At 41.6% G+C, this 22,570-nt stretch overlaps 1 protein-coding gene across 1 annotated transcript in view; it reads left to right on the top strand.

The window, feature by feature from the left end:
* Positions 1 to 1,349: 1,349 nt before the first annotated feature.
* The window catches only part of PIGN (phosphatidylinositol glycan anchor biosynthesis class N), a gene marked incomplete at its 5' end in the record, with an annotated part of 88,182 nt that continues 66,961 nt past the window's right edge, over positions 1,350 to 22,570 (top strand). The window contains 6 exons of the mRNA XM_084279732.1: positions 1,350 to 1,576; positions 6,024 to 6,145; positions 7,262 to 7,360; positions 11,749 to 11,855; positions 19,039 to 19,163; positions 20,460 to 20,590. Of these exons, the coding sequence (XP_084135858.1) occupies positions 1,350 to 1,576; positions 6,024 to 6,145; positions 7,262 to 7,360; positions 11,749 to 11,855; positions 19,039 to 19,163; positions 20,460 to 20,590 (811 nt within the window). The remainder of the gene's footprint in view (positions 1,577 to 6,023; positions 6,146 to 7,261; positions 7,361 to 11,748; positions 11,856 to 19,038; positions 19,164 to 20,459; positions 20,591 to 22,570) is intronic.

Genomic DNA, 22,570 nt, shown 5'->3' with positions numbered 1-22,570 from the left:
GCATTTAGTTATCTCAGTCTTGTTAGATGCTTTTCTCTTAATTTCTAAAATGTAAAATAACTATATTAAAATTTCTGATTCGGATTGGAGTTGTTCAGCCTGCCTTTCAGTAGGGAAAATGCGGGTGGCATTAGAAGTTATGGCTAAGCTGCATACAGAGCTAAATTTTCTTTGTATTAGTAAGTAATAATATGTATTAACTTTCAATATATATATTTTTAGTGTGTGGAGGGGTGGTTTTTCTGGTGTGATGTGTGGTGGCTGGCTGTGTCTGTCCAGCTGCTGGAATTCTGCGTAAGTAACAAGATAAACTGTACACATTGTCATTGAGAGGCACTAACTGGATTCTGAAACAGTTTCTCTTGGAGAGAGGTGTGTGTTTACATTGGTAATGGAATATCCAAACCTTCCATGCTGTTAGGAACGTCTGTTTCAAAATTGGTAAGTGGAGGTGTTGTTTTGTTAAGGCTGATGATAATTAGCAGGTGTTTAAGTAACTAAGCAGCCTGGACAGGGCCAGTAGTACTCTGTCAGAAGTAAACCTCACTCAGGGGCACATCCCACACCTAGCAGAGCCGGTACATGTATTGGCACAGCCTTCGGTCGGCATCGTGGGCACCCCTCAGTCTGCGTGTCGGACACGCGCGTTCCTGGTGGGCCTGTTAGGGGAGGCTGCAGGGAAGGGCAGGGCAGGGAAGGAAAAAAACATCAAAAAAGGCGTCTTATTAACCCATAAACCCGTCCTTCAGCTGTTGTGCTTCTGTCACCTGTTTCAGAACGCTCAGCAGAGCAACTTTCTTCCTTTAAAAAAGAAGTTTCTGTGTCTCGGCAGGATGTAAGGAGCCCAGAACTGATAGTGAGCTGGGAAAAGGCCGGGCTGGGTGGGCACTGGCTGCGGGGCGGCTGTCCCTGCTGCCCTCGGCCTGCGGGTGCCCGAGCCGGCCTCCGCGCTGTGCCGCGGCCAGCCGGCAGGGGGCAGTGTGGGCACGGAGACGGCCCGAGCCGGCCGGCACTGATGGGCGGGACCGAGACCCGCTCAGTCTCGGACGAACCGCCTTGGTTCGGTGGTCCTTCTGAAGCCATCTGATGCCCCGCTAAACACCAGAGATGAGTTACTGAGAACTACTAATGCCTGTTTGAAAGTCTGAGTTAGTCACGTCGTGACTTTTGACCAGAACTTCTGCTTTTTGGAAGCAGAGACTGCTTATGGATCCTGGGTCATGCCTGTGGTCGTGGTACTCCTCTAATAAGTGAAATAAACGTTAATTATGCCAAGCCTCATCCGACTAACTTCATTTTTTCTCACTCCTCCTCAGTGCTGGGCTCTGCCCTGCCAGCCTGCTGTTGCCATGGGTGTACCAGTCTTTGTGCTCGCTGGTCTCCTCGTGCATTGTGTGTTCCTGGTCTCCATTTTTGACATCTACTTCAGCTCTCCCCTGGTTCACGGAATGAGTCCTCACCAGACTCCGCTGCCCCCTCCGGCAAAACGCCTGGTGCTCTTTGTCGCTGACGGCCTGCGGGCAGATGCGCTGTATGAACTGAGCGGCCATAACACATCCCGAGCGCCTTACCTGAGGTAAGTCCATCTGAAAGCGCTGCTGATCCGGAAGATTTCGCTTCTGGAGGCAGCCCCATGTAGTGTTCAAAAGAGAACAAGAGGAGCCATGGCAGCTGTTGTGTTGTGGCTTGTGTACTGCCTTCCCTCTGCCTTTGAAGTAGCAGACTTCGCAGTGCTCTGCAGAAAAGTGTGAATCTGAGTCGGTGTCCCTTGTGGTCAGTGAAGCTGCTAAACCACCAGCAGAGTAAATTAAGTTAATATTGTCCTCTGAAGACTACAGGCTGAGAGTGTGAACTTTCTCCGTTCACATCAGCGTGGTATCAGTTCTGAAGCCTAACAGAGTCATTAATTTAAACTGCTTCCTGGATGTTCAGTTTAGGAGTAGTACTTCATTAACGTGCTTGTCTTCTAATTCGAAGCTCCTGATGAGGCTTTTTAAGGAGTGATTAGAAAAGATGGCCTGAATGGATCTAACAGCAGGCTGCCACTTCCTATTTGTTACGCCCTTCCTGTGTACGTGACCCTGCTGCCTCCCTTCTGCTCTCTGGTGTGTGTCTGATTGCTTAATGGAATGATTTGGTTTAAGATTGTGAAAAACTAATCCTGCCAAAGAAAGAGTGTTAAAAGTCATAGCACTGAGTGCTTAGAACTAATTTTCATCATCCTCTCTGTTTCCTTATATCAAGATAATTATTTGATCATTAAAAAAATGGCAATTTCTTAGTGTAAGAAAAGTAGACAGTATTAAATAAGACAACTTTTGTGTAATAGCGTTGGTCTGGCTTGAATTATCACAGCAAGGCAGAACAATCAGTCATCTGAAGCCGTTAGAATGTTTGCAGTCTCTACAGAAATCGCTTCCTACAGCACTTACCAGCTTATATGGCATTACTTGTCCTGTCAGTGTTTTTCTAAGGTGCTGTCTGCCACATCAGTGTGAGATTTCCATGTTGTCTTTTAGCAGTGGACTTCACTACTTCCTCCAGAGCAGGTTCTTCTCTTAGCCGTAAAGCTGTTGGCCTTTTTGCACCATCAACAAAGTGTGAGTGTTGTAATGGGCCCATCACCAGGAGCAGTGGTGGGGAGTGGCTGTGAAAGAGTTAAAATGGATTTTTTTTTTCAGTTTCAGCCATTCAGCCTTATCATGCCTATCTAGAAATGGAAAGTTAAACCATGTATTTGTGTTGGTTTTGGCTGGGCTAGAGTTCATGTTCTTCATATTATCTAGTACCGGGCTGTGTTTTGGATTTGTGCTGAAAACAGCGCTGATAACATCTGTTTTTTGTTACTGCTGAGCAGGGTTTACGCAGAGACGAGGCCTTTACTGCTCCTCACACCATCCCACCAGTGAGTTAGCTGGTGATGCACAAGAATTTGGGAGAGGACATGGCTGGGACAGCTGACCCAACTGACCAAAGGGATATTCCATACCCCACGATGTGATGCTCAGCATTTAAAGCTGGGGGAAAAGGAAGGGGGGAGGGCACACATGTAAGGGCAACACTCAGAGTGATGGCATTTGTTTTGCCAAGTAACTATTAAAACAGGATAAAGCCCTGTAGTCCTGGAGATGGCTGAACACCTGCCTGCCCATGGGAAGTGGGGAATCAATTCCTTGTCCTGCTTTGCTTTTGCACATGGCTTTTGCTTTCCCTGTTGAACTGTCTTTAGCTCAGCTCACAAGCTTTGTTACTTTAAGTCTTCAGATTCTCTCCCCCATCCTGAAGCGAGAGGAGTGAGCACAGGGCTGTGCAGGCCTTAGTTGACAGCTGGAGTTAAATGATGACAGCATTAAATCATCAGCTTGCACTTTTGCTGTCTCTACCTTGGTTGTGGAGTTACAGACTTTATATTTCAAAATCTGTAGAAGTAAAACATTGTCACCTGCACTGAAAGTGCACGGGGGAATGGGCAGGAAGAGTTGCTTTGTTTCAAACAACACGCTGGTGGCTCACTGAGTGGAATAAAATGCCAGGGGAGATTTGAAGTGCCATCTGTATTTCTCTTACTTCTAATTCTACATATAATTACCTATGTGGGGATGTGTGTGTGAGAGGAAAAGAAAAAACATGTGGCATGTTGTGCCTTCTGAAAGGCAAGGGCCAGGTGCTCCGAGGCTTATCTTCAGCTCTGCTACACACTGCTGTGATTTCAAAGCAAGAGGCTTGGTGTTTTGTCACAAAACCTTTGAGCTACACTTCTGTAAACTAATCTTGTAAGCAGGATGACAAGATCAGATGTTTGTTGCTGCAAGTGCTTCCTTTCTTATTCTGCCACATTGTTTCTGTCTGAGCTTTCCTTTTTCAATAATATTAACCCAAAGTATATGCATTTTAATATGAAGTTCTTTTTTTTTGCACATTCATTCCTAAGTGCCAAATGTTCAGTCCCTTACCCACTTGTAGTGGGCAATGAAACAGACAGATTACTCTTCTCATCCAGGTGGAGCACTAGGGGAGCTGCTGCATTGTTAGCAAGGAAAGATTATCTTTAAATGAGCAAAAACCATTCTTGTAGCAAAGTTCAAGAGGAGATTTCTTCCTTGCCTGACACTTTACAGACATACTAGTATATTACTCGTATTCATTGTTACGGGTAGCTAAAATTTATACTGTCAAGGATATTGGACAGTGTACATGTGTTATATTATCTAGAAATGGGTTTTTTCTGCATAAAAGCCTTTGAAATAATTAAAACCACATAAATTAATATTGCACAGGTAAATGACAGTATCTGGCTTTTTTTTTTCCCCTGCTTGGTATGTGTCATTGTTGACTTCAAATCCTGTGATACAGCCCCAAAAAGCAAAGGTAAAAGATTACTTGCCAACTCAATAGAAATCAAATCCTGACTAATTTTCTACCTGTTGTGACAACAAATTGTGAGGAGGGCCAAAAGTGTTTTATTTTTGTCTTAAATCTTCCACTAACGCTAGTGCAGTATGTTTGGGACGGGATCTCCAATGAGAATAAATTAAACAACACTGTGAAAAAAAATTATTTAAGTATTAAATTAGTAGGTTTTTTCAGTACAACTTGTCTTAAAACCTACCTGAGATGAGAGCTAGGAATAACAAGTCAGAGTACTGTATTGTCTTTTACATGTTTCGCTGTAATACTTGGGCAGTTCCAGAGAGTCCCATGAGCTTTCAAGTAGGCCGAAGAATGGGAGGTTTAAGATGAGTTAAAAAACCAAACTCAAATAAACCAGCAAGCAAACTGTGAATCCTGTGAGCTTAGATTGGAGCCTGAAGTTGTAGGTTGTGGCTTGATTCTTCATTCATTAGTAAGGAATAAATTGAGAGCTGAATGCACAGATCTTGTAATTAACAGTTGTATAAAATGTCTCTTAAAGTTGCAGTGCATGAACTTAGAATCTACTTGGACTAAAACCTATCTGGTAAAAGTATATCAAGTTTTATAGCTTCTATCATGAACAAGAGAAATTAAATTTCCTGGTAAACTTGACTCTTAAAAACTGCTTTGAATTTGTTCAGAAAATTCTGCTACTTTTTTTTTATCCTGAACCTTAGTATAAGGTATGTCCTGGGGTGTTCTGTTTTTCTTTCTTTCCCCGTGCTTTGACAGTGGACAGTGAGTCTTTCTCTTCTTCCAGAAGATGGAGACAGGAAAACAGCATATGGTAATGCTCACTGCTTGCTCCGACAGGCTCCAGCTGTTCTTATCTTGAGCAGACAAGAGTAGTTTATGAGGCCCTTTCTTACACGTGGGCTTTGTCCTCTGTTTTCTTTGGGTTTTATCTGTTAGAACTCTAGTATGTCCAGACTCCCTAGAAAATTTATGTCTTTCTGTACAGGGGGTGAGAAGGTATTCTCCTTCACTTTGGTTTAATTGCAAAAGATTCAAGGTCTACTTACATTTTCTCCATGTTGCTGAAATGATTTGCACCTTGGATTTATGTGGCTTTTAAATTCTTTTGACGCTGCCTTTCAGTATGCAGCACAGATAACGACAGACATGGTCACAAGGAACTACCTTATAATTGAGCGTATTTAAGGAGAAAGAGAAGATTGAACTAGACGCTTTCAAGCTAAATGGAAAGAGCAAAGTACCATCAGGCAGAAACAATCTGTTAGGGGATTAAAAAAATAAGCTGTAGCAGAAAGCAGCAGAAAAAACCCCAGTATGTTAATGCTAAGTGTATTAGAGCACCAGCTAAACTCAGACTGTTTGCAGTACTGATGGGCTACAATAGTAATGTTCTCTGTGGGGTGTTATAATATAAAACAACATGCAGGTGAATGTTCTGCTTGTTTTGCTGCACAGCAGGCAGTCATGAAAGTCAGTTTTAGTCTGGGGGTTTTTGTGTTGGTTTGTTAGGGTGGTTTGTTTTGTTTGGTTTTCTTTCATTTCTTGCCTCACATCTACCTGCAACTCTTTTTATGTGTAATTAATTGTACTGTCGAGAAGTCATAAACATTAACTGTCTTGTATCCTGTTTTCAGGAGTATTCTAGAGAATAAGGGCAGCTGGGGAATATCTCACACCCGGGTCCCAACAGAATCCAGGCCAGGACATGTTGCACTTATAGCTGGATTTTATGAAGATGTCAGTGCAGTTGCTAAAGGTACGTTGGTCCTCGAGCTTTGAACACTGTCCTGAAAAATAAGGTGTTTAAGTAATATGCTTGGCTTCTAGCTGACTGTTGGTAAATACCTGCATTGTGATTTGTGTACCAAGATGATATAGAAAATAATTTTGGATGCGTTTCCCGCTCTTTATATTGATAGGTATGAAAATAGCTTACATAAAAATTAGGATGCTGAATTTAAAAGCAGAAATATGTTATGGAGTGACCTCTTCATGTCACATAGTTTTTAATTATCATTTGGGATGTAATGGGAGTTGGCTAAGTAGATGTCACAATTAAGAAGTGAACTGCAGTCTCAGCTGAACCATGGCTGGGTTGACTTGGAGAATCAGTAGCAAAATAAGGTGAAAACCCCACCTGTGTGGTTTGTCTGCAGCTTGTGTTATTACATGCGTGGTGGTTCATAATGTGGAACAAGCCTTCACTTTACTGGCTTGGTCTTTTGTGTGGTCTCTGCCTTCCCCCAGGCTTCTGGGCCTGGTGTGTGTTGGCTTTGGACAAGGGAGATAAGAGGAATTACTTGGTCTTGTCCATGTTCCTAATCAAAGGGTTCTTCCTTCCACCATTTGCTACAAATGCAGGATTGGCAGGAATTGCCTGTAGGAACATCTCTCTGTTTCTGTCAGCTGCCTTGTCATGGAAACAGAAGATCATGAAGGCTTTATTGTGACGAGGTGGAACATGACTGCTGGAAACATGATATATGAGTGTCTAATTTATTGCCTAAAATGCCAAAAGTTGAGTTCAGACAACAGGGGATTTAGAGTTCAGGAGAATTTTAGCTATTTAGAAGGTAAACCAGCTGCATGTTTAGTCAGTTTGAATCCCTGAATAATGACATTGGCTTAGGTTTTCAGCTCACTTCTAAGGAATGGGGACCTAATTGCAAATAGAGGTTGAACTCCTAGTAAAACCAAGTCTTCCAAAGTAGAGTTCATTGTGAAATAATATAAGGGAAACTTTAAAAACAAAACTAAAAAAACCCAACCACAGCAAAAGAAAAACTTTTTGCATGGACTATCAATCTTATTAATCTTAGCAGTAAATGAGATCTGGCAACCCCATTTAAATCCAGGTATGTTTGTTTAACAGGATGGAAGGAGAATCCAGTGGAATTTGACTCTGTTTTCAATGAAAGTAAATATACTTGGAGCTGGGGAAGCCCGGATATTTTGCCAATGTTTGCAAAAGGTAAGGTTTAAGTTCTGTGCATCTTGAACACATAGTTATCAGGTCGTAAAATAGAGGCACTTGGAATTTTTTAGTTAAAGAAGGTGAATGAAGTATTTCTAGTTTGTATATCTGATTGCTACTTCATGAATTCAAGACTCGGTGGAGAAAAAGCCCCAAGCCTTTGAAGAGGATATCCCTATTTATTACTCATCCATTTAAGTAGGCCTCAGCTAATTCTGTCAGCATACTAAAGAAAACACACCCTTACTTACAAGAACTTTAATACTTTTTAGTTTGGTTGAGGTTTAAAGCTCTTGCAAGATTGCAGCTGGGATTTTTCTTCCTCTTCTTGCAGGTCCCAGCAAGTCAGGTGATAGAACTGCAGCCATGTTTCTGGAGTGTCTGAGCTGGAGAAGTGGGTTATCCTGCTTCTCCAGAACAGAAGATGTATATGTAAGCAGGAACTGCCTGGTGCTTTTCCTGAAACTGAGCTGTTTACCTCCCATGGTGTGCAGTGTGTTTAAGTCTTGTCAGCCCAGTACAGTTTGTCTTTGACTATGAAGAGACTGCTGAGCAGCATTTCAAATGTTTAAAGGGTCTCCAAGTTTAATTTCCTTTCATGCTTGAAGGAATGAGGGTATGTACACCCTTTCCCATAGTCTCAGGATAAACCAGACTAAAGTGAAAAGGGAGCAAACTAGGGGCACGTGCTGCTGTTGTGCTCTAAGCATTTGCATGGACAAATCAGACAAGTGTAATAGGCAGGATAGGAGTAGAGTCTAATACTGGTTTAGGAAAAGCATGCAGCATATTTCTCATGATGAATCTTGAACTTTTTCTGAACTCCAGTCTCTTCCCCTTTTCCTCCTTCCACACACATACACCCACCTCTTCTCAGTTCCTTTCTTGATTCTCTAAGGCTTATGGTAATTATCTCCTGATAATTTCCCATGACCTCATATTACAGCTGCTATTTGTGAATATTGTGATAGTGGCTTGGGAGAGGGGAAAGGTAGCACGCTGCCCTTGCACAGATTATTTACATTTTTTGAGACATGTTCTTGGGAAAATATTTGGAGAATTAAAGAATCTCCCAGAGCCTTGTCCTTCCACTAGTTTTGTTTGAATAAGAAGATAAGCAGAGGACTTGGAAGCAGCTTTGATGTTATCTGGAGGGATGTGCAACAGTTATACCATATTGTTGCGGTGTCTCTCAATATGGCTTGTTCTGAGTGGCATCAACAGTGGAGCTTTCTTTTGCAGGGGGAGGGAAATCCTGCAGAACTGAGGAATGTTTAGTGCAGCGTTGCATCTGAGAAGTAGATGTTGTATAGGAAAATGAGTCAGTTTCTCATGAGAAAGGTTTATTAACTTCTTTTAGTAGAAAAAAGGTACGTCTCCTTCTTCCAAATGGGTGTTGTTTTATGATACAGAAATGATTTTATAACACACAAAATTTCCAAAGAGGAGAAGCTTTATAAACCAGAAGATTATGGAATCAAGTGTTCTTTATTTTAAAAAAAGAAGGCCCAAAAGGAGATGGGGGAATATAACTTCTTTCCCTTTTTCTATGATGCTAATTAGTGAGGTCAGACAGGACTCTGTGTGTGTGTGTTTTATCATGTCAAAATGTTCAGGATTTTATTAGCTGTTTCATTGCTTTCATTGAATGATGCTTAAAAACTACATATCAGCTGATTTTTTTGGGGGGAAGGAGAGAAGAATCCTTTGTTTCCTGTCATTGTCTGTATTCCACAGGTACTTTTCCTGTCATAAAATATTTCAGTGAAATGGTTGAGGATTCTATAGAGAAAGTAAATAAAATGCTCACATATCTCTTTCAATATCAAAATACATATGTATGAAATATAAATTAGTCTCAATGACTGTGTGATTAGTGTTTTAGTCTGAGAAAATGTGCAAGGTACCTTTGGAACTGGTGTGCGATTTAATCCTGCTGAAATTGTATGTTTCTAATAGTTAAACTTACTTAAACAACACAAATTCATTGTGCTAATTTTAACCTTACTTTCCATCATTTTTTCATATTATGACCTTTAATTTATCTGAAAACAATGTACTTCGAAAATGCCTAGTTTATTGCCAGAATGCTCTTTAAAATTGAGTGTTTTCTGCTTAGACAGAAACTGAGGTTTGACTTGGAACAGTCCAGCCCTGCGCTGTTTTGTAAAGGGCTGAGATTGTTGCTTCTGCTAAAGAAAGTAGGTATTAGTCCTTTGCACCCAGATTGCAGTTGGTTCCACAGGTTCTTTTTCTCTCTCTTGGAAACTAGGAGCAAGGCTAGAGTCATTGTTTAGCTAGAGTATGAAGCAGGGTATCATTGAGAACATGGGGACAAGTGGGACAAGCCTTTGTTTGGGTTATTCTGGGCGGACAGACCTCTCTGTCTCCTAGTTCTGTGTTCCTATGGTGCACCAAGACAAGTGCAGTACTTCTCCTGTTCCTCACCTGGCTGTGTTTGATGATAACTCCCTGATGCTCATGCTCTGTCAGATCAGTGCCTGACAGGCCTTGTGCCTTCGTTCTTTTTTCTTCTCTTTTGTCCCTGTAATATCTGCTAGCAAAAGTTTCCTGCTGGTCTGGGCTGCAGCACTTGACAGGTTTGTTGGACACAGGACCTGCTCCACCAGCAGAGCATAAGCTTCACTTTCTGGTGGTTGTAAAACTTACTGTAAGAGGGTGATAATTTGATTCTTGACCCTACAGTTGAATGTTGATGCTGAGGACAAGATGATGGGCCAGGCAAGTCTGCAACAGGAATAGGTTGTGTGGGAGTTTCTGGAACCTCAAGTTACTTCCTTTAGCATGATGGCATCACCAAACCCAGTAAAGCTCTGTGCTTGCATCTGAAGGACCCTTTTCACCTTTGAGTTCCTTCTACTTCTCTATCCTAGCTTTGCTTCCTCATCTTCAGATATGAAGTGTTGCACATACCACTGCCTGCCACCTCTCAGATGACAGAAATATAACTTCATTTTGCAACGTAGGATTTATTATTTAAAATAATAAATCAGTTATTTTATAGGCTATCCAGACACTCCACAACTTTCCCAATATGGCTTCATTTTCTCACTGTTTCTCTTTGTAGTAATGCAGGGGTGGGTAGCAGGGGTTTTTTCACTCTGGTAGAAATTAGAAACAGGTGAGTAGTAGGTATGTTACTTTGCCTGGTCTGCAAAATGCATGCTTTCATTTGGTTGCTGTGGTGTGGCACAAAGACAGGTGGTCTTGAGTTTTCTGTGACACTGCAGAAAAACAGGATGGCACTGTACTCTCTTAGGCCATCAGTCATTCTGACAGCGATGGCCAGGGCTTATTTCTTCTTTTGAACTAATTTATGCCCAATTCACTTTTTTAATGCCTGGGAGTATTTTCTTCCTTTACTTTCAGAACTGCAGTGAGTGTTCAGAGTTTTAAGTAGTAGTAATGTCTCCTGGGGGCAAGAGGGGGCTGCACCAGGAAATCTGTGCCAGCTTTCATCTTCCTGGCCTGAAATATCTGCATCCCTTCTGTGGGTTTGGACATAATCTTTGTTAAGCAGCTCCCTTATACTGAGGTGTTATTTCATTCACGAGCCTGGAAGCTTACAAAACTGCATTATAGAATTGTGACATCCAGAAAATCAGTTATATTCTGTCTGGCCATCAACTGATTGAAGAACACTTTCCCCTTTGGGAGTTTGCATAGTCACTGTAGAAACAGCATCCATGAGCTGTAACAACTCAGCATTGACTGAATTATTTCATTAAACACCACCAAACTTCAGGTCTTCCCAGGACTTCAGAAGTTTACTTCATTCTAGATCTTTATCTTCTCCCCTCCCCAACAGAGGATACAGAATTCAATTGCCTTGTTTTCGCATCAGTGGCCCTCATGTTGTACTTTATGCCTTAACATAGTCCAGTGGTTCTCCCTCTTGTATTTTAAATCCATGACTTAAAGATGCAGACTCTGAACATTCTATTTCTGAAGTTGTTTGCTTGGCTTTCGACACTGTGTTGTCTCCTACAGTTGATGTATGGTAAATAAGTTATATTCTTCCTGATGCTGCTTGTCTTATATGTAATACATTATGTTTTCCTGTGTAAAAGGCCTCATTGATAGGACATTAAAGACCTTGTATGATTCAGTTTAACAACCAAAAGCTAAGTACATTTTCTTACACACACCCCACCCTCAAAACACCCCCAAAAACCCTTGCATTCAAACCCAAAACCCCCTAAATAATGGGCAAGTTTAAGGTTGGAGAAAACTTCTTTGACTTCTTTCAGGATTGTCATTCTTGATAAGTTTCTACTGCTGTAGATTAATATTAGTGTAATTTTTACTATGAGAAAAGGAACAAAACTGTTATGTCTCCTATCCCATCTATATGGCTTTTGCAGGTGCTACGGGAGATCATGTTTATACATTCTGCTACACAGCAGAAAGTGAAGACTTTGGAGCCGATGATGCAGCCAAGCTTGATACGTGGGTTTTTGATCATGTTAAGGTAAGCAGAGAATCTTTTTATACTGCTTATGTATAAAAAGCACAGCTGGATGTGAACTTTTTATCATAGAAAGTGTTATCTTTATCATAGAACTAGAAGGTAAGAAATTTTTGAAAGATCCATCACATGAGGCCATAAGTAAAAATTGCTTGAATTGATTACTATGCCTAGTGTAATGGAAGCTTAGAGGAAGCATTGGTAATTCAATGCTAATGAACCCCCTAAGGCTCATAAAAATACCCTTTAAAAACATTCTTGGCTTTTCTTTGTTTTAAATATGTGTGTAACCTGAAATCCATCTTGGAGTACTACAGAGCCGTTAAAATTTTGAATGTGGTTAGTTCAGGATTCTATAGCAGGTATTATAGTATGACAGGAACATTAACTCTTCACTATGTGAAAGAAATGGACAATACTATTGGGTTAATTTTGTGAGGCTTACACCCAGTGTAGTCATAGGATGTGCCTTGTACTGATGCGTGTAGCTGGCTCCTCATGATCTCCTGTGGTTCATGCTATGCTGCGGCTGCCGGGGTGAGGGGCAAGAGCAGGGACAGAGCCGGCTTAGGCCCTGAAGCAGTATGACATGTTCACGTGGTGCTCTGCTCAGCTGACTTGGGTCAGTGCTGGTTCATTGCTGTTGTTCTCTGTGGTGCTGTCACTCTGAGTATTAATAGTCCAAGGCACGTAGCTTCTGATTATTCATTAATACCTATATTCATCTAATTCTGTGCTACCTCCCTCACTTGTCCTGCATTAAAAAATGCTAATAGTGGGGGTTGGTGTATAAATACCTGTATCTGCACAGCAATTAGGTGAGTTGCTTTCTGGATCTCATAACAATGTTGATGGAGTATAAGCCTTAATCAGTTTTTTTCTACAAGCTGTCTGGGCTCTATGCATTAACATCAGCTAACCAGCATAAATCCAAACGAAAATAAACCCAAATATATCAGTCAAGCAAATCAGCATCTGTATTAGCACCTTTATTAAAATAAAGGGTCATGTCACTCCCGTTTGTAAGTAAGGAAGCAAGTAGGACGGTGGGAACTACCTCTGTGCCTGGGAAAATATGGAACAGATCTTGGATGGCATGTTAGAGCACATGAGGGATGAGCACGTGATCCGGGACAGCCAGCAGGGCTTCACCAAGGGTGCCTCAACAATCTGGTGACCTTCTATGATGGAGTGACAGCATCAGTAGATAAAAGGAAGGCAACCAATATATATCTGGACTTTGACACAGTACCCCGCCGCATCTTTATCTCTAAATTGAAGATGTGGATTTGATGGGTGGATCATCCAGTAGATAAGAAACTGGTTGACAGACCGTAGCCAAAGGGTGGAGGTCAATGGGTCTATGTCCAGGTGGAGGCCGGTGACAAGTGGTGTCCCCCAGGGGTCTGTCTTGGGACCGGTTCTCTTTAACATCTTTAACAATGACATCGATGGTAGAATTGAGCGACCCTCAGCAAGTTTGCGGGTGACACCAAGCTGAGTGGTGTGGTTGACATAACAGTAGGAAAGGAAGCCATCCAGAGGGATCTTGACAGGCTGGAAAGGTGGGCCCAGGTGAACCTAATGAGGTTCAGCACTGCCAAGTGTAAGGTGTTGCACTTGGGCCGAAAGAATCCCAGATGTAGATACAGACTGGGAGAAGAGGTTCTTGAGAGTAGCCCTGCTGAGAAGGACCTGGGGATTCTGGTGGATGAGAAATTTAACATGAGCCAGCAGTGTGCTCTTGCAGCTCGCAAGGCCAATGGTGTCCTGGGCTCCATCAGAAGAGGGGTGGCCAGCAGGGACAGGGAGGTGATTGTCCCTCTCTACTCTGCCCTCGTGAGGCCCCATCTGGAGTCCTGTGTCCAGATCTGGGGCCGGCAATACAAGAAAGATGTGGAACTGTTGGAGAGGCTGAAGGAGCTGGGCTTGTTCAGCCTGGAGAAGGGAAGGCCACGGGGGGACCTCATTGCAGCCTTCCAGTACTGGAAGGGAGTTTATAAACAGGAGGGGAATCAACTCTTTAAAAGAGTAGACAATGGCAAGACAAGGGGGAATGGATTGAAGATAAAGGAGGGAATGTTTAGGTTAGATATCAGGGGGAAGTTCTTTACAGAGAGAGTGGTGAGGTGCTGGAACAGGCTGCCCAGAGAGGTGATGGATACCCCATCCCTGGAGGTGTTCAAGGCCAGGTTGGATGAAGCCCTGGGCAACCTTGTGTAGGTCCAGGCCTGGAGGTTGGTGGCCCTGCCTGTGGCAGGGGGGTTGGAATTCTGTGATCCTTGAGGTCCCTTCCAACCCAGACCATTCTGTGATTCTATGATTAGGAAGCTAAGTGTAGGTCTGCTTTGAGCAGTGATGTGGAGTCAAAAAATTCATTGTTTTTTAGTTTGCAAAGGAAGCAGTTTTTAGAGTTTGCTGGTGAAAAGTTGTGGGTTTTTCTAACTGCTATACTCTCCCTGAGTATGTACTCATGCCAGGTTGTGTGTTGTAATACATATGCATAATATAAATCAGTTTAGGCTGTCAATTACACTTAAATAGCTGTTGTCTTAAAGTTGCACCCTGCTGTCACTCAGAGCTGCACAGGTACATGAAGGTGGAACTACTTTTCTTTGGCTTCAAAACACCTAATGGCATTTCTTCATGCAAACTGTAATGATAAGCTTAATATGTATGTCACTACTGATGACTTTTTCCTTGAAACCAGCCTCATTATTTTAAAGACTTCTTTTGCACTTCTAAATTTTATTCTGTGAGCGGATAGGACTTGATTGACTGGTGTGAAACACTCATTCCATTAATCATCTCTTCAATTACACACCAGTGATTGTTTAGCAAGTGTGAAACTTGAGGCTGACTGAAACTGAGGTCACTGCTATTATAACTCCAACAACTCCCAGCTATGCTGGTGAGATTATATGTAAGTAACAGTAGCAATTTGCTGAAATCTAAGTTCTGCTTTGCCAACATTTTTCTTTCTCCTTTTTGAGTTTTGTCTCATTTAACAACAGATCATTTTATGCTGGTGGACAAGGCAGTAAGACACACTAAGATGTACTGCCTCTCCTGTGTAGTCAGCAGGTCCCAAGCATTGCAAGGGCCACTTATGGCTTCCCCTGCCCAAAAAAAGTTGGGATTAAAATGGAGAATGGCTAACTGATGTTTGGGCTACTAGTGCAGGCACCTGGAAATGTTTTTTTTTTTCTCTTTGAAAGTGTGAACTCAGGTGAACAGATGTGAAACTCCAACTAGTTTTTATTTGTATGAGTCAGAATCAGATTGCTTAGATCATGAGTGGGGCAAAATACGAGTGATACTTGACACCTGCTTATGGTACAAGGTGATATTGGTCCTTTCTTGGGACAAAGAAAATTGAATGTAGACAAGACTTGGTGGAGTTTTTGCCTACAGATGGGTTAACTCAGCAACTTTAATGTGTGGTAATAGCTTGGGAGTGGCTTGGAGATCCAGATGGGTATGAAATTGATTGACTCTGGGTTTCTTCTGTTTTGTTGGGTTTGGTTTGTTTGGTTTGGTTTTTTTTTTTAGAAGCCTTCAGAACAATTAAGGGGCTGAGTATAATTTAGTGTGATGTGGTGAAGTGATTGTCAGTTAAATAACCTTTACCTAGATCATAGTTTGAATCTATGCCAAAGACAATTAGGAAGTGATATACTGGGAGTCTAGGTTAATGGGGGATGGGGGGAAGTATAAGATGGTCTTTTTTGTGAATTTCTGGGGGAAGGGGTGTTAAGTATTTTGTGAAAACTGTTTGTTTAAGATTTAATTCTTTTTTTAGGGTAAAATGATTGAAATTCCAGGAACTCAAACACTCTTGGAGACAGAGTCCCAGTGAAAATCTAACCACAACTTATTATGACCACAGGGTAGGATATGCTCAAGACGTTCAGCTGATGTCTTCTGACTTAAATGGACATGTATCTGCAGATGGCAAACATTCCTTTTACTTGTTTGCTTATTTTGAACACAGTACTTTGTGCTTCCTTTGGCCCCTTTCTGCTGGAAGGAGGCCAGGCCGAGCCTTCAGCCTGTCCCTTCTGTGCAGGGTGGGGGCCGGAGTCCAGAACTGAGTAATGTTCAACTTTGAAACTCTGCAGACAGTGCCATGACCTGATGTGGATTTCTGCCAGTGGTTTTCAATACAGATTGCTCTGCTCTAAGTAGCAGTAAAATGGTTGGATGGTTTATTTTAAATATGTGTAGGAGTCCTGTGCCATGAGCATGCTCAACTGATACAAACTTGGCTTATATGTGCTTATCCTGCCCTTGTTTATTTTTTTACATCTCAAAACTGGCATAATGATTTTAAATAATGCATCAGCACAAACCAACATGCACAGCTTTAATCAGCCAATCCAATTAAGATATCCTGGATTTATGTACAAAGGACCTTTGTGAAAGGAGAAAGTTTGTTTGGTCGCTTTTCTCCCTGTACATCCATGCAGTCAGCAACAGTTTATCAGCTCTATTAAAGGATCATGCTTTCATGGAGGGCCTTGTTTGGGGAAACAAATTGTCCCCAGCCACTTAGATTAAATATCTCTGGAGTCTATATTTTGTTCAGATGTCATTAAATTATGTATTTGCTAGACCTTCTAGATAGTCTTTTTTCTTCTTTGCTTTTTTCCTGTCCAAAGAGGAAGATGATACTAAAAGACTTCACACAGTTGTAACTAAAATACTCTAGTAATATTTTAGTTAGTATTACATTATAATTAACTTTACAGTTTGCTGTGAATGTTTTAACGGGAAACTTCTTGCTGATCTTACTAAATTGCATTTCAGTTGTAGCAAAGCATTATTTGTTGTTAGCTGCCAGAGTGATAGAAAAAGGAGGCTGGAGGAAAGCTGTAGGGGTCACTGAGTCCAACTCCTTGCATGAGAAAGGTCCAGTTAGAGCAGGCTGCGCAGAACTTGCCCAGTCAAGTTTTGAGCATCCTCAAGGGCAGAAAGTCAACAACCTCTTGAGCACCTGTTCCAATATCTTGTGGTTTTAAAAAAACAATTTTAACAACTCTTCTTATACTACTGGAATTCCCTGTGTTCCAAACGATGTGTTTCCCCTTGTCCCATCACCAAGGCTGTCTGGTTCAGTCTGCTCTTCACCTTCCCTGTAGGCTGTTATAGACAGTGATGAGATCTCTCTTTAACTGCCTTTTCTTGAGACTGAAGAAACTGAGTTTTCTCAGCTTCTTTGTGTGCTCTCATCCCTGAAACTTCTTAGTGGTGTTTGTCTTAAATATGCAAAGGAGGTAATATTAGTAATAGAGCAAATAAAAGGGAAACAAATAAAAAAATAGAGACAGAAAAGATACAGTTAACATTAAGTGGTGGCTTGGAAACTAGTGTTAGCTGGCAGTAGGTCTCAAGTTTGAGTCCTGAATACAGTAAGGAGGAAGCCTGTAGCAGGATATAAGGAGATACACAGTGCTAGGAAAACCATTGGGCAACCTCCATAGCAAGGTCAAGTGGGTTTTGCCCCTACTTTTTGGTGTCCTGCTTACTAACCCCCCACCTTTATCAGCCTAAGATAACTCCTGGCAGTGAATTTTTTTCTGTAAACTATTTTTAAAATGTTCTATGGGATAAAGTTTGCTCTTTGGTCTGCGAAAAGCATGCCATATCTTAGGTTACACTCATCCTACCTTTATCATCTCATTCTGAATGAGCCAGAGGTTGAGCAAGCTCTTCAGGCTGCTGCTGCTCTGAGTTGCAAGGTGGCTGGGGAAATTGAGGTGGTTTTGATACATCACAGGCACTCATCTGGTGTGAGAGAAGCTCAGGCCTTGCCTTCCTCACAGTGGTTTCTTTCATTTAATCAGTCCTTGATAAAAAAAATACCTGCCTTCTAATACTGATCTACATTGTAGGATTTAATTTTGTAAGTTTCCTGTTTGTTTGGTTTGACATGTTGTTTCCTTTTATTTCATTGAAAATAGAAAACAGAATTATACTGTATCCTGTAAATTACTGGTATGGTCTGGAAAGCTTTTTCAGTCTGTGGTCAAATACACGCAGGTGGACTCCTGCAGGACATGGAAATAATTATATTGCTATTGAATGTGATTGGATTTTGTTCTTGTATCTTTATTTAAAATATCTCTGGACTTTGGTCCTGGTTTTGTTTGGACAAGAGCTGAAGTTAAAAGCATGTAAATACTAGTCCATGTGGCTTGTGTATATTCAGGGGGGAAAAAACGTGGAATTATGTACTGCCATAGTTTTCTGACATGACTTACTATGCTACTCCTGCTGACAGCTTGGTCTTCCTCTAGGTACAGTGCCTTCTGTTTACACAGGGTGTGAGCTTGAGTTTTAAAAGCTCCCCTGCCATGGCAGAGGTGTGTTGGACTGCTGTGTCCTTTGGTGGCAGAAATGGTCCACTGGTCTACCAGAAATTGCCCCGAACTTCTGCATGAAATTTGAAGACACTCTCCTGGGTTCTGTGGGTGCTTTTCCAACTAAAACCCTACCCAACTTTAGTAACAGCACTGCCCAAGGAAACAGAGAGATCATACTGGAATAGCTGTCTGCCTGCATTTTTATATTGCTGTAATATGGCTGGTCTAACACAGAACAACCATGTCAAGACTCATTCAATCAGAGGGGAAAATCCCCTCTGGCACCTGCCTCAGGGATGCTTAAGTAGGACATGTGCAAGGCGGGTGTATGTTCTGTAGTTGATGTATTTGCAAAGCATGTTCTGCTTTAATTCAGTTTCTGCAAACAAGTTGTAGCTTAGTACCTCAGTCCTGCAGAACCTGCAGCTGGAGTATTTGAGACTTATGCTTCCAGCTTGAAATTTATAAATCAATAGAAATGTAAAGGCCTAAGTGGTGCTCAGGAATGGTTTGTTGTGATCACACAGGAGGCAGAGAAGGAATGATAGCAGTTACCTGGTGTTTCTGCCTGAAGCTTGAAAAATCAAACAAAATCATAAATAAAACCCCCTAGAAGAACTCAAGAAAAATGACCCCTCAACTCAAGGAGTGTTGCCTTAGATAAGCTGAAATTTTGGCTTGACTATACTGACAGTAGTTATCTGGAAAATAATTAGATTTTCTCTTCTGCAACTAATAACTAATAGTATTTGGACATGAAAGCAGCTGTTGTCGTTTTCTATTGTACTCAGATTAATATCCTCATGGCTTTTTCCATACAGAGCTTCTTCAATTCTTCCAGAAGTAATCAAACATTGTTCTCTGCACTGAACGAAGAGAAAGTGGTTCTGTTCCTGCACTTGTTAGGCATAGACACAAATGGCCATGCTCATCGTCCAAACTCAAGGTAACCAAGAGCTTAACACATCTTTCTTACTAGTTTTAAATGCACACAGTAACTTTAAGTGCTAGTTGTCAAGCCTGAAACAAGACTTGTAGTTCTGAGAGTTTATGCAAGAGGACATAGATGGGTTTTATTTTGTTTTTAAAGTCTCCTCTGTAGAAATGACACATTTTTTTGCTATATACAGTGTGCCTGGTTATACTCCTGTCCTCAGTCTGATTTTTAGCAGATATTACTTGTTGACTAAATCAATTTTCTCAAGAGTTTTTTCTTTCCCAGTGATGATAATTTAGGGGTTGGACCTGATGATCTCTTGAGGTCCCTTCCAACCCCTGCAATTCTGTGATTCTGTGACTCTAAGAGTCTAGAGGATACGTAGTAAAATGCAGTTTTAAATAAAAAATAGAAGTGATTCTTGGATTCTCCCTGGTTGAAATGGTGTGGTTGAATTTACAGACAAGAGTCAGGAATAATGTCTGCAAATTCCAGCATTGTTTGAGCTTTCCTTAGGACACTTGGAAGGGAAGGGTAGAGATTACAGTACTCACCACCACATCTTGAAGTGTGTTACTTTCTTTTCATTTGCTCGCATGCTTTGACTGTGGGATATAATGTCTTTCTCTTGGTCCTTGCATACCTTCAGAATCATTGCTCTGATTTCCTACATCGTTCTGAAGTTCATACTTGCTGTACTGTTCATGCTCTTTTTTCATTACAACTTTTTGAAGATAGTTTTAAAACTTACTTTGGTAACAGCAACAAACAACAATATTTGACTGAAATTTAATCATGGTCACTTTTTCTAAAAAATGTGCAAAATTCTGGTTTAGCCTCTATTCCACAAAAGTCTGGGGTCTGTCCTGATTTGTCAATCATCTCAAAACAGTCCCTGCACGGTGAGATAGTTCTTTGCTATTTTAAAGTCGTTTTTGAAAATTACAGTTTAAGTCATTTGAGTTTTCTTGAACTCCTTAGTTTTGGCATTCTCTTTAACTTGCCTAGCTGTATGTGATTAAATTATAGTCTTAAATCAAAACTAGGTCAGATTTGAAATATAAACAAACTTTTGAGACTGGAGTTTGAGGAACCTTCAAGCCATGCTGTGACAATTTAGTATCACACATAGGGTTTATAGGAGGAGAAATTTTACATCTAGGATGCCTTTTGTTAGCTTGAGGTTCTCTGGAGGACAGACCTGTCTGTAATCAAAGGGCTGGGCATTATGACTATGAATAACTTGCTTTATACAAAGTATGAGAGCTGATTGAATCTTGACAACATTTTTTCTTATTTTCCCAGGGAATACAAGGAGAATATTGAGAAAGTTGATGAGGGTATAAAAGAAATTGTTTCAATGATCGATAACTTCTATGGAAATGATGGGAAAACTGCATTTATTTTAACTTCTGACCATGGAATGACAGATTGGGGTGAGTCTTTTTAATTGCAGAGTCAGCTGATTTTATGGATGGTTATCTGGAGCACAATTAGAGCTCTGTCCCTTTAGAAGCTTTGGAGCCTCTGATTTGACATCCTAAGTGTTGCTTGTGTATGAAATGTCTGCAAATTAGGAAATGGTTAATTGGCTGCAGGGACCCTCATTAGCCCTGTGACAGCTGAGTTTGCACATCCAGACAGAAAAAAGAAAATTAGTAGGGTAAAGCTTAGCACCCTTAGTGGCTGCTACTAGGGATAAAAACTCCTGAATACCACCTCTGTCAGAGCCTTCCTGTAGGAAACTAGCCCAAGCATGTGGTGTTTGGCTGCCAGCAGCAAAGTTGGGCTTGTTTCAGCCCATGTGGGGGAAATAATTTTCACTTTGGTGCTCTGAAGCACTTGGGAAAGGTGGCAAATCTGTCCAGCACCTGGTGTAAAACTGGAGGTGGTGGAAGGATCCCTGTACTTTTTGGCATTTTAGTCACAGCAGAAAAGTTGAGACTAGACTGCTGTGTGCTCTTTCTACGGGAGACTGATGCTGGAGACTAGGTGGAGCAGCTGAGAGTACAGAACAGAGAGAGAGGCAGGTGATACCCACTGAAGGGCATAACCATAGTGACTGAATGACTTGAGACAATTTTGAAGTAACCAGATTAAGGGCAGATGCAAAGAGTTTAAGGTGGTGAATTCATTCAGACAATTTTTTTTTTACTTCCTTGTTTTTATTCTTTCAAGAATTTCAAGCACACTCCTGTACTTGTGTGTAGCCAGTGAAAGTGATCTCTGCCTTGCAATGCTGTGTATGTTTGTAGGTCCTCACTGTGATACTTCTGAACCAAGACGTGATTTTGGCAAAATTCAGTGTCTTATTTTGTGTGTGAAATCCAAAACTTTTTAAATGGAGGGGATGCAAACTTTTTCTGTCATCAGAGATGGCAAAAATATTCCTACACTTATTCAAAATTGGCCTAATTACCATCTACTTATTTGCAAAATAGTCTGTTTTGACTGTTACGTTGAGCCGAACACCACTTGCAATAAAATTTTAATTCTGGCTGCTTTTGTCTCTTTCAAGTAGTAATTTCTTAATTTTTTTGTGAAGGAGGTATAGATTTTCTTTTGTATGTCTGTGATACATAATCATAGGGAACAGGAGGTCCAACCACCTACTCAAAGCAGGATCAACTTTGGGATCAGACATAGTTGCTTGGGCTTTATCTAGTAGAGCCTTTAAAACCTCGAAGGACAGAGCCTGTGCAAGCCCATTGGGCAGCTTGCTTTGCTGCTTGCCTGCCCTGATGGAGGGAAAAGGTTTTCTTCATCTGCAATTTGAACCTCCTTTGTTTCAACCTGTGCCTGTCTTCTCCTGTCCTTCTGCCATGTGTCACAGTGAGACCCTGGCTCTGCCCTCTCTCAAACCCCCTCGCAGTGGGTGCAGGCAGGATGCTCTGTTGCATCCTCTGCAAAGCCACTTTTTCTTCGTGCTGAACAAGTCCCAGTCCCTCAGCCTCTCCTCAAAGCACAAACGCTCCTGTGACCAATTTGGTCCCTCCATCACTGAGCTCATTTCAGATGGTTGATGTCATCCCTGTATTGGAGAGGCCCAAAACTGGATACAATGCCTAGAGGTTGTCACATAGGTACTGAGTACAGGAGGACAGTCCCTTCTGTGGAGGATGCTCCTGTTAATACAGTCTGGGATGCTGTTGGCATTCCTTGCTGCCAGGGTGCGCTACTGGGGTGTTCTCATTATGTACTGGATTCTTTGAAGTGCTCCCTGTTGGAGTGAGTTTGGAGGAGTGCCACGAAGATGATCAAGGGGCTGGAGCTCCTCTGCTATGAAAACAGGCTGCGAGAGTTGGGTTTGTTCAGCCTGGAGAAGAGAAGGCTCTGGGGTGACCTAATTGTTGCCTACCAGTACTTAAAGGGGCCCTGCAGGAAAGTGGGAGAGGAAGTGTTCAACAGGCAGTGTA

Source organism: Gallinula chloropus (assembly GCF_964237585.1).
Source record: "Gallinula chloropus genome assembly, chromosome: 2".
NCBI classification, from domain to species: domain Eukaryota; kingdom Metazoa; phylum Chordata; class Aves; order Gruiformes; family Rallidae; genus Gallinula; species Gallinula chloropus.
This window is presented reverse-complemented; position numbering and strand designations above follow the sequence as displayed.